Below are 11,709 nucleotides of genomic sequence, written 5' to 3'. Positions count from 1 at the left end.
AAATTGAATATAATCCAGAAGATTGGTGGTATCTATCAGATCCTGTTGAGCACCTGTAAAGTGAGTAGTCGCAACGCATTGTTATATATGAGAGGTTCATGGATAGGAGAGGCTGTAGGACTTTTATACTTGGGATGTAGTTTGCAGAACCATGTTAAGAGTTACAGAACTTTTTCCATTGTTTTGTTTAAGTTTTTATCTTCGATTAATCCTAGAACAAATATCCAGGGATTGTTTTTAAGTAATAATCGTGTATTCTGTATTTCAGAAAGAATTATGATTTTGTTATTTATATTTGGGATCCTTCTGGGTTCCACCACCTCTATGGATGTGACCATAAAGACCCACTGGAGTGGAGGAATCACCGGAAGCTTCTGTATCCCAATCACCCAGGAGTTACATGGATGGACGGCTCATCTTATATTTGATCAAAAAATAGAATCCCTTGATGTAAGTAGATACGATTAATTAACTTTAATTAACGATATGTTACTATCATGGTCTATCACCCGATAGGTGCTTGATGTGCTTGGGCTGATGACAATCTTTTGCTACATATTTTCCCTGTACGATTTGGGGTGGGGTGGGGGGTAGCGTGTGCGCGCTGTATCGTAAGGTCTGTCATTGAGTCAACTGGCGTGGTTTCGATTCCCCGGTTGTACGTGACAAGGAGTAGGGTTGCCTGTCCAACCTCGTGGTTTTCTCCGTGTCCTCCGGTTTCCTTCCACCCAAGCGATTGATTGAAATAAAATTGAACGATATGTTAGTCCCGAAATGACCTAGTGTGTGTTGAGTGGACGTTAAACACCATTTCTGCCCCCCCCCCCACGCGCCACCCTGTACGATTTACTTACCTTGGTACAAAACCGGAGAGATAAAATGAGGATGGAACATGCAGTTATGCATCTAGCTTACCAATAACGTTGCCTGTTTCCATTACTGAATTATAGTACGTACATTTATATATGCTGTTGTGGTGGCGTAGCGTGATTGCCAGCGCTCGGGACAAGACAAGTATTGCGCCTACCAATGGTTAGATCTATTTCATAAGACCAATTCAAGTTTGGTCAAAGGTCACGAGATGTAAACAGGGCTAGCGCTAATCCCAACCCTAAACCTGAACCTAGCCCTAACCTGCAATCTCCTCCAAAAATCACGTGCCCAAACCTTATTTACATCTCAGCGACCTTGACGAAATCTTGAGTTGGCCTTACGAATTAGATCTAGCATCTACCAAATGTTTCCGAGCAGCGTTATCTTGCCCCACCATGTTTTTCGCTACACTGTGCATGTTCGAATTTATTATTACTAAATTGAACCCCCTACGATTTTTCCGCCCATGGCAACCACCGCAGTGGCCCACCAGCCCACGCTACACACTGCGCTGATGTGCTCTTTTCTAGATCCTGCCTGGAAATAACAATATCGCAAAAAGTGTCATTTTTGTGGAAATTTATATATTTTAAAGGTTTTCATTCAACAATGTCTACTGCCCAATCTTATTAAAATACAGATCTATATTGTGTTTCGTTTTTTTATACTTTCGATGGTCTACACTACATGAAGATCTGACCGGTTGCAGCGATAGGTTGTGTCAGAAGTCATATGAGCGTGCTTTTAACCTATGGCGTCAGACATTTGATTAACCAATCAGCATTGATGTTACTAGTGGATTACCCACAGTTCCGTGCAAAACACGCCTAAAGCTCTCCGTAACAGACCGTTCCATTGGCTAATAGCTCACATTATTCAGAACACGCCAATGATAACAACTCCTCCAGATCCAAGTGTAGTAAAGACAAGTTAAACGAAATTTTGAACTATAAAAACGAAACGAAATAGGATCTGTGTTTTAATCATATTGACCTACCGCCCTTTCTTTGTACAAACAAACTACATTCTTCTTTTATAAATAAAACCAGGTTTGGGTTGCAGACGTGAGTGCAACAAAACAGGGTGGTAAAGAATTCGTTCTTACTAACAAAGATTTCAATGCCGAAGAGAAGGTTGGTGACAAACTTTGCGTTGATTTTGTTGGTCACACCACGGGTGATATTAACCCTACTGCTACTGTTACTATTGAGGGTATGGATGGTAGTGGAAACAAATTTTCACATGGTGAGTTTAGACGAGGCGTGCTTCTTTATCACTTAAAGATACATTAGTTAGGGGTTTTATTAATTGCTATAATAATTTAAAAATAGATGATAAAAAAAGAAAATATTGAAAATTTCAGTCAAATTACTTTATTCTGGACGGAGTTGTCAATGTTGGAAGTTTGGACTAGAAATAGGCATCAACTGTGTCCGCACCGTCAACGAAATTTGCCGATCGTTTGATTGACAGGCGATAATTTCACCCACATATTCTCGATTATCAAGTAACATTTTCTATGGCTATGGTACTCTCGCTTGGTGGGCTTTCATCGCCAGTTTCCGGTAGTGACGTCTGTGACTAACGGTAAACGTTAGTTTGGTCGGCCATTTCTTGATTTAATTTTAAATGGACGACTGTTTAAATCCAAGATGTATGTAGCAGGGTTGATTTTGAGCTTGTCATGTAAATAAAGGTCTAATTAATAATTTCTATAAAATCTGAAGCCTAAATAATGACATGCAATAGGAAGATTTAGCTCTTGCATAATGTATGTTTAAACGATCAACTACAATAAATAAAATGTGTAATATTTTCGCACCATGAATTTTAAACATAGAATAATGACCCACACCTCATTAGTTTGCCTTGTCCGCGGGTTTGTCTTGTCGGTTTTGTTTTGTGTGTTGTGCGGTCGTCCTGCACTTACTTTTAGAAAAGATCAATCCAATCTTTCTGACAAGGTCACAGTCGTATACATTAGGCATCGGGCTGTATGCGTTCTTATCTCTTTATCAAATATTGCATAAAAGTAGGTTATCAATTTACAGAAACCATTTCTCTTTATCTCGAGGGGTTGGATTGCCGAGTGGTTAGCGCGTGTGCGTTGTATCATAAGCCCTGTCATTAAGACGCCTCGGTTGTACGTGACAAAGAGTAGGGTTGCCTGTCCAACCTCGTGGGTTTTATCCGGGTTCTCCGCTCCCCCCACCCCACGGTTAAAGACCCCTACGCGCAAGCGAATAATTGAAATAAAATTCAGTCTTATTAACAAAAAAACATATTTTCCCTTCCAGCACCAGTAACAGGTCGCCCAGTTACAAAACCTGTGATTGTACCTATGCCAGGTAATTAAAAGATTTATTAATTAACACCAGGTAATTAAGATATTTATTAATTAACACCAGGTAATTAAGATATTTATTAATTTACACCAGGTAATTAAGATATTTATTAATTAACACTATGGAGTAAATAGAGTTGTCCTTTACTCAAGACTTGCTCTTTCAATATAGATGTCCTTTACTCAAGACTTCGGTCGAGTGCTCTGTCAGATGGGGTTTTCAAGATAGATATGGGTATTAACGAGACACCGTTGATTGAATACTATATGTCTAAAATATTTCATTGGAATTTAGTAAATGAACTGGTATTACCATAATCAAACTTAATCATCTGCATAATGTTTTTTTTTATTTTATGATATTTGGTATTAGGTCATCTTCAAGTGGCATGTTTCTGATTTGACCATCATGAACGTTGCTTGGTAATGCTAGGTTCCCGCTATCACGATTCATGCTACAATTGAAATCCCCGTTTTAATCTTGGAGTAGTCTTGGTGATCCTCTTAAGTGTTATGATATATTGAGACCAATCGTAGCAGCCGTGATGATCGTATCCGAACGTATCTGCACGTACCAGATCGTGGATTCAATAGGGACAATTCTATCGTAATGCATCGCACGACAATGGGAACCTAGCATGAGAAAAAGCCTCGTGGAAACGCCGTCTAAAATTAATTGTCCATAGAATTGTTTAATGTATGTCTAATGTTTAAATGTTTCATGGTTAACTACAGGTGGTGATAGAGGACTTTACGATTATTCTAAACCACTCGCTAATTCCATCCTCTTTTACGATGCTCAACGATCTGGTAAACTTCCAGCTAACAATCCAATCAAATGGAGGGGTGATTCTGCTTTGAATGATGGTTCTGATGTTGGTGTTGATCTGACTGGTGGATGGTATGATGGTAAGAACTGATCTCTGTTGATTTGGCTTATTATAAGAAGTACGAGTCCGCCTAAAACAACCACATGGTTTCCAGCAAACTGCATCAACTAGCGGTTGTGGACGGTTGATAAACAGTACAACGATTGAATAGCCCACATGTGTCCTAAGGACTGTTCCAAAGAATGTCCCTATCGAGTTTCATCCAGCTCCGTTTGAAAACGGCAAAGGAATAAGACTCCAAATGAACTGCCCATAGAAAAACCTCGAGAATAGCATCACGGGCTAGAACAGTATTCATCTATGAAGCGCAAGTAAATCTAGACAGTGACTGACTGTTCTAATGGGCTTTACAGGGCCGAGGACGTTTTGGATTTATATTACTGTGAGACTAAAGATAAATTGTACAGTAAGACAAAAAGAGATATTAATAAACAAAAATCTACATATTAACAAAAACTAAGTCTGAAGTTAACCTTTAAAAGAAATAGCATAAAACTAGAACATTTCGTTAAAAACTTGTGAATTTCATTTCATAAATATGGCAAAGAACATTGACCAAAGGATGTATTAGGCATTAAAGGAGTTAATTGTTTACATATTTTATTTTGATCACGGCGAATAGACTCGTATCTATCCAATCCTATTTTACGGATCTAGTTCCATCCATATTCCGTTCTCTTAACATTAATTGTGATGTCTATCCACTTGGTGATCATGTTAAATTGTTACATCAATGTCAAAATATAACAAAAATAAATCCACAAAATTGAGTTCCAAATTGAAAATTCCAAACATTTGAAATTCGATAGGGTTCTGTATCGCTGTTATCGCGTTTAACCAATAACATTTTGTGGATTTTTTTTTCAGCTGGTGATCATGTTAAATTTGGTCTACCAATGGCCGCCACTGCTCACCTGTTACTGTGGTCTTATATCCAATGGCCTGATGCATATTCCTCTACAAGTCTCACTGACAAGTTCTTTGACATGATTAAATGGCCTTTGGATTATTTCTTGAAATGTTGGATTCCCGCGAAAAATGAATTTTACATGCAGGTAATTCTTAGGACTCTATTGTTGAATTAGCGGGTTTTTTTTTCATGGTCCATATTGCGGTACATATGCCATCTAACTGAGAAGTAGTCAAAGCGACACCTTTACTAACCGGTAAAGCTTTTAGTAGTTTCAATATCCGCACCTTCAATGTTGCTATCATTTGCTATTTTATTGCTATCGCAGGTTGGGGATATCAGGGTGCATTGCAATATTTGTGTTGTTTAATTGGGACGTATTTTAAAAGACTGATTCACTAACTTGTAACATGTTTATTAGATTTAACCTTTACCATTTAATTGTTGCTACGCATTAGGTTGGTAATGGTGATGATGATCATCACTTCTGGGGTAGAGCTGAAGATATGAAAATGGCCCGACCATCCTTAAAAGTAACAACAAGTAAACCAGGTAGTGATGTTGCTGGTGAAACAGCTGCTTCAATGGCTGCTGGATATATCGCTTTCAAGAAACGAGGTAAATATCTTCATTTACTAATTTACTTACCGAGGTACTTTTTCCAATTAAAGAAGTTCACTAACTGTGTAAACGACCAAAGAGCCCTCTACAGCATGGCCTACTTTTCTGTAACGTGTAGAAGAATAACAAAAAAAAACATCGTAAAGGTTTCATCTCCATCTTTATTCAGTCTTGATAACCGCGAACTATAAACAAGACACTTGAAGATTTCGCTTAACAAAGGAGGAGGTCATTGTAATAATAGCTTATTGGTATCAGACCAATAAATATTCCAAAATGAAACAAGCTGTGTGAATTTGTCTTTTTAGATGCTGCATACGCAACCAAACTATTAACTGCTGCCAAATCACTTTACGTCTTTGCTAAAACTTACAAAGGAAAATATTCACAGAGTGTTCAAGGCGCTGGACAATTTTATTCGTAAGTACTATGATTTCTGATCCACCAAGGGGTATAGAAAACAATAAATGTCAACAATTTCCAAGTTAAAAAACCCGACAATTTCTGTCTAGGGTTATCTGTTTCTTGGTGAACGGGTTTTTTGTTTCTTAAAAAATGGTCCTCATTAGCATGGTTGCTGCATAAAAGTAGGACTTCGAACGAATCCCATTTCATATCATTTAGTTCTTTTGTATTTTAAATGCATCTCCTTTTATTTCTAATAACAGTTCCAGTGGTTATGTGGATGAACTGTGTGAAGCAGCTATCTGGTTGTACAGAGCTACCAAAGATCCTAAATACTTAAGTGATGCTAAAACATTCGTGGAGACAGCTTGGGCTTGGGCTTTATCTTGGGATGATAAGAAGGTTGCTTGTCAGGTAAATAACAGTTGATTCTAAACAGAAGACAGTATGTGAACCATTAAAACATCATCAGGTTTTTGTTTAAAAAAGAAAGTAGGCATACTCTATCCCTTGCATAACAAAAAAAAATCTCTGTAATCCCTAAGAATTTCAACAAAGAAATCCATATATGAATTTGAGGGGCTTACATTAATTTTGATATTAAACTCGCATTTGAAATCGACTTGGATGGTTGCTGGCGTTATCAAAGTGAAAATAGGATTTAAAACAAAATTTCCAATCACCAGTAATAAAGTATGTTAGTCTTAAAACCGATGATCGTCATTTGCATTTCTTTTCGGACAATATCTAATTTTAATCCACACTAAAAATGTACTCCCAACTGATTATCTATGTCAAAACCGGTTATCAATGGAAGAGTATCTCTCGACATGCATTCAATCGGATTAAAATGTGGTACAATTCATCATATTTTTGTAAATACTGAATGTCGTTGAAGCATTTCAGACTGGTATTTCTTTTAGAGATTCGATTGTCACAATATGGAAAAGATCAGCGGCTTTAGAAATTGCGTTTAGAAATTCTGGTCACGGATACAATAACGCAGCTAAGTCATTGTCTCTTGAATTAATCAATGATGCTATCGAATATCTTCAACTTTCCCAGCCCAGCTGGGAGAGGCGAAGGTGTACGATGATTTGATCAATGATGTATTCATTGTATGATCCACATTTACAGTTGATGTTGTATCAAGAAACCCAAGATAGTCAATACAGCAAAGCTGTAGTAGGATTCTTTAAAGCCTGGTTACCAAGCGGTGGACAGATGAAATATACACCATGTGGTTTAGCTTGGAGAGATCAGTGGGGTTCTACAAGATATGCTGGTAAGTTAGATACACGCCATGTGGTTTAGCTTGGAGAGATCAGTGGGGTTCTACAAGATATGCTGGTAAGTTAGATACACGCCATGTGGCTTAGTCTGGAGAGATCAGTGGGGTTCTACAAGGTATGCTGGTAAGTTAGATAGACGCCACGTGTCTTAGTCTGGAGAGACTAGTAGTGGGTTTCTACAAGGTATGTTGGTTCTGGAGAGATCAATAGGGTTCCACTAGAAATCTGGCCCGGGAAAGATCAGTGGGGTTCTACTAGATATGCTGGTCCTAAAGAGGTCAATAGGGTTCTACTATGAATGTCCTGGAGAGATCAGTGGGGTAAAATTGGTAGAACCCATTAGAAATGTTGTATTCTACTCGACGCTAAAATTCTGAAATGTGGATGTTATGGAATGAATTGTCATTAAAGGTTCCAAATACAGTATAGCGTGCCCCTTTGTACAAACTATGCTTTCGTTGGATGGAATGGCGTGTGCCTTCTCTCCTTTGAATTCAAACTGTCATGGTTTATTTTACGTGCACGTGTTTTTCCCATCCGTACGACAAGGCGCATTTGCATTTTCAGCCCTCTTGCTTTCAAATCAGAATTTTATTGAAAAAAGAAATATATAGAGACAAATACGGTTCAACGTCCACTCGATACAAATTAGGCCATTTCGGGACAAACATGTGGTTCAATTTTATTTCAATAATTTGCTTGCGCGTAGGAGACCGGAGGACACGGAGTAAAACCACTCCACTTGACTCAATAACAGACCTCACGATCTAAAGCGCACGTCTGCCTTAGACCTTTTGTCCCCTTCCACTTTATAAGCGACAATATAAGTGGTTAAAGATACATTATGGGAGATTAGATAAAGAGTTGGTAGTTCTCACTATAATAGTTAAAAACTAGATAATGTAAAGGCTATTTGCTGACAACTTTAAAAACATTAAAAATACATTATGAGAGAGCAGGTAGTTCTCACTATAATAGGTAAAAACTAGATAATGTAAAGGCAATTTGCTGACAACTTTAAAAACATTAAAAATACATTATGGGAGAGCAGGTAGTTCTCACTATAATAGGTAAAAACTAGATAATGTAAAGGCAATTTGCTGACAACTTTAAAAACATTAAAAATACATTATGGGAGAGCTGGTAGTTCTCACTATAATAGGTAAAAACTAGATAATGTAAAGGGAATTTTCTGAAAATTTCCGTCAAATTGATACACCCGAGGTTTTAGCGATTGAATTCTGGGCCTAGCCTCGTTCATCATTACTAAAGTCGGTACGATAAAAAAAACATAGTCTAGGTTATCAATTTTTTGATTTAATCAGAAGCAGCAGAAAGGGTTCTAATTCAGTAAATATTGCAGGCTAGCGATGTCATCGAGAGTTGATTATGGTCTGGATAAGTTAATATTAATGTCTAAATAATAATTTAGATAACATTTCAAGCCTAAAGACAGACCTGCAAATAGGCAGATTTAGCTTTTGCATAATGTATGTTTAATTAGATCGCGTTATTAGTGAAACACAGATTAAATAATTTTATCATCTCTTTCAGCTAACTCCGCCTTTTTGGCTTTAATGGCTGCCGATGCTGGTATAGACGCCACTACCTACAGAAAATGGGCTCAAAGTCAAATCAACTACATTCTTGGACAGAACAACAAATGTTTCAGTTATGTCATCGGTTTTGGTAAATCATACCCTAAAAATCCCCATCACAGATCAGCGTAAGTCATCTACCTAAATTGTTAAAGTAGCTAAGTCTCTAACTCAATATCATCCAAAGTCTTTGACATTGAAAACACGAATTATTTGTCAATTTAAATCAAAATTGATGTTGTGATCTTACCGGGAAAAGATGGGCTTCTGATATCCAATATTTAAGACAAAATAAACCTTGTACCATTGGTACACCAATTCTAGAACGGGGCTAGATATATTCCACAAGTCATGTCAAGCGGTCATATTCTTATCTGGAGAGCATGCGCAATGAATACTACCAGACACTAGTGATTGGCATTCGATTGAGATTTCTGGCGTATTTCGCCGAACAGAACTGATTAGAAATTACAGCAAAACAGAAACAATTGGGTGTAGATCAGTTTATATACATTCATATTACATTTTTAACATATGCTTAAATATACATTATGCGAGAGCTAAATCTTTCTATTGCAGGTCTTTCTTTAGGCATGAAATGTTATCTAAAATATTAATTAGAAATTAATTAACCTATGCAGATCATAATCGACTCTAGATGGCATCGCTAGCCTGCGATCTTTAGTGGATTGTCAGCCGATTTACTGCATAACTTTCCTTCACGATTTAACGATTAACTAGATAATCGAGACTATGCTGTTTATCGTACCGACTTTAGTAATGATGATCGAGGCTAGGCGGAAATTTCAATCGCTTAGTTCTTGGTTCATAGTGGATCAATTTGAATGAAATTATTTTCAGCAAATTGCCTTTACATTATCTAGTTTTTAACTATTATAGTGAGAACTGCCAACTCGTTATCAAATCTCCCATAATGTATCTTTAAATATGAAGTAACCCTCGTATCAATCTGATTAAAACACAGATCTATATTTCGTTTCGTTTTTTTATACTTTTGGTGGCCTCTACTGCATGAAGATCTGGCCAGTTTTAGTGGAAGGTCGCGTCAGAGGTCACACGAGCGGATTTTGACCATATGACGTTCCCTATGGTTTCCGTCCACCCCACGCCAAAAACTCGCCGTAACAGACCTTTTCATTGGTTACTCCGTAACATCATCCATATAAGAACTCTTCCAGATCCTAGTGTAGTAAAGACAAGTAAAACGAAATTTTGCACTATAAAAAACGAAACGAAAAAAGATCTGTGTTTTCATCAGATTGTCCACGCGTATGATTTCAAATTTCCCTCATAGAGCACTACATGGTGTATATCAGTTTTATTAACACATTTCTTACCTCCCTTGTTTTAGATCTTGTCCTGATATTCCTGAACCATGCAGCGAGGCTAATCTTCACACACCAGGAGCCAGTCCACATTTATTAATCGGCGCTATGGTTGGTGGACCTGATGCTTCTGATAAGTACGAAGATAAAAGAGAAGATTATGTCCACAATGAAGTTGCTTGCGATTATAATTCTGGTCTTCAATCAACTCTTGCTGGTGAGTATCCATGTCGGGTGCCCTGTGGCAGGCGTTTTTTTCTTTTGGTGGTAAGGCTTATGGCACGACAATGCCTGGCCCTGAACCTAGGTAGGACAGGCGGCGGGCCCTAGGGTCCGGCTGACAGTCAAACCTACAATCTACCTACCCTAACTAAGGTCATAGCATCTATGGTCATGAGATTTACCTTGCACATTTCCCTGTGTTTGACCCAATTCAAACTGGATCAAGCCTATTTCCTATGGCTTCCTCTAGTAAGTTTCTTAAGAAACACTTGTTTACGATATCATCCATGGTGGACGTGGACGTAAAACGCTAGGAACGAACGAACGAACTGGAGAAAGTTAACGTTGTGAGCAATTATAGAATAGAGATAATGTGTGATGTTGGTGGTCCATGATCGCACCAGCGGTATTAACGTTGTGATCAATTATAGAATATGCATAATATGTGATGTATGGTGACCCATGATCGCACTAGCGATATTTTCTATTGCTGATTTTAGGGGGTTTATTTTTTATTGTTTTTTAAGTATAATTTTGTTAAAAGTTCCTCTCAAAAGCCGCTCGTATGACATCTGACGCGACCTATCGCTACAACTTGTCAGATCTTCATGTAGTGTAGGCCATTAAAAGTATAAAAAAATGAAACGAAATATAGATCTGTATTTTAATCAGATTGGTTAGAGGGCCTAACAAGGAACAGTGTTTAGTCCTTCGGGTATGACGAAAAATCCTTGACAGTTTGAATTCGAAATAAGAGTAAGCCGTAGGCAAAACTTCCCTCATAGCACACTCTATGGCGGATATCCGCTTGCATTAGCAATGCCGGTCCAGAACAATTGGGTCATAAACCCCATTTCATTTGTGCAATTACCAATTACCCATTGGCTCCGTTTTGGTGTATTTTGAACGATTCTATAAACACATTTATATTTTTAAATTTAGGTTTGGTTCATCTTACTCACACCAAGTCTCTTCCTAAAGCGGATGCACCGAAATGTCCATGTCCCGTTTAAGCAATCATTTAGTTATGTCTTTAAATAAAGTTTTGTAAAACCATATAGTTTTTTCAGTTTAAATCGTAAACATATACCCGCCTTTATTACACCCAAATCGAGCAGAAAACGTTAAACCCCATTTTATTTCATTTTGTTTCGTAACCATTAGCCCGGTTGGAGCAGAAACGTAGGACGTTAAACCCCAATTGATTA

The 11,709-nt window shown here is 37.7% G+C and overlaps 1 protein-coding gene across 1 annotated transcript; it reads left to right on the top strand.

Moving 5' to 3' along the window:
- Window positions 1–11,557, top strand: LOC126828091 (endoglucanase A). The gene is made up of 13 exons (XM_056102379.1): window positions 1–60; window positions 269–450; window positions 1,923–2,118; window positions 3,171–3,221; window positions 3,953–4,126; window positions 4,975–5,162; window positions 5,476–5,635; window positions 5,947–6,058; window positions 6,307–6,457; window positions 7,181–7,328; window positions 8,890–9,061; window positions 10,306–10,496; window positions 11,444–11,557. The coding sequence occupies exons 2-13, from the start codon at window positions 277–279 to the stop codon at window positions 11,512–11,514; spliced, it is 1,788 nt and encodes a 595-aa protein (XP_055958354.1). The 5' UTR covers window positions 1–60; window positions 269–276; the 3' UTR covers window positions 11,515–11,557.
- Window positions 11,558–11,709: the final 152 nt, after the last annotated feature.

This window comes from Patella vulgata, chromosome 7 (assembly GCF_932274485.2).
Source record: "Patella vulgata chromosome 7, xgPatVulg1.2, whole genome shotgun sequence".
Taxonomy (NCBI): Eukaryota; Metazoa; Mollusca; class Gastropoda; family Patellidae; genus Patella; species Patella vulgata.
This window is presented reverse-complemented; position numbering and strand designations above follow the sequence as displayed.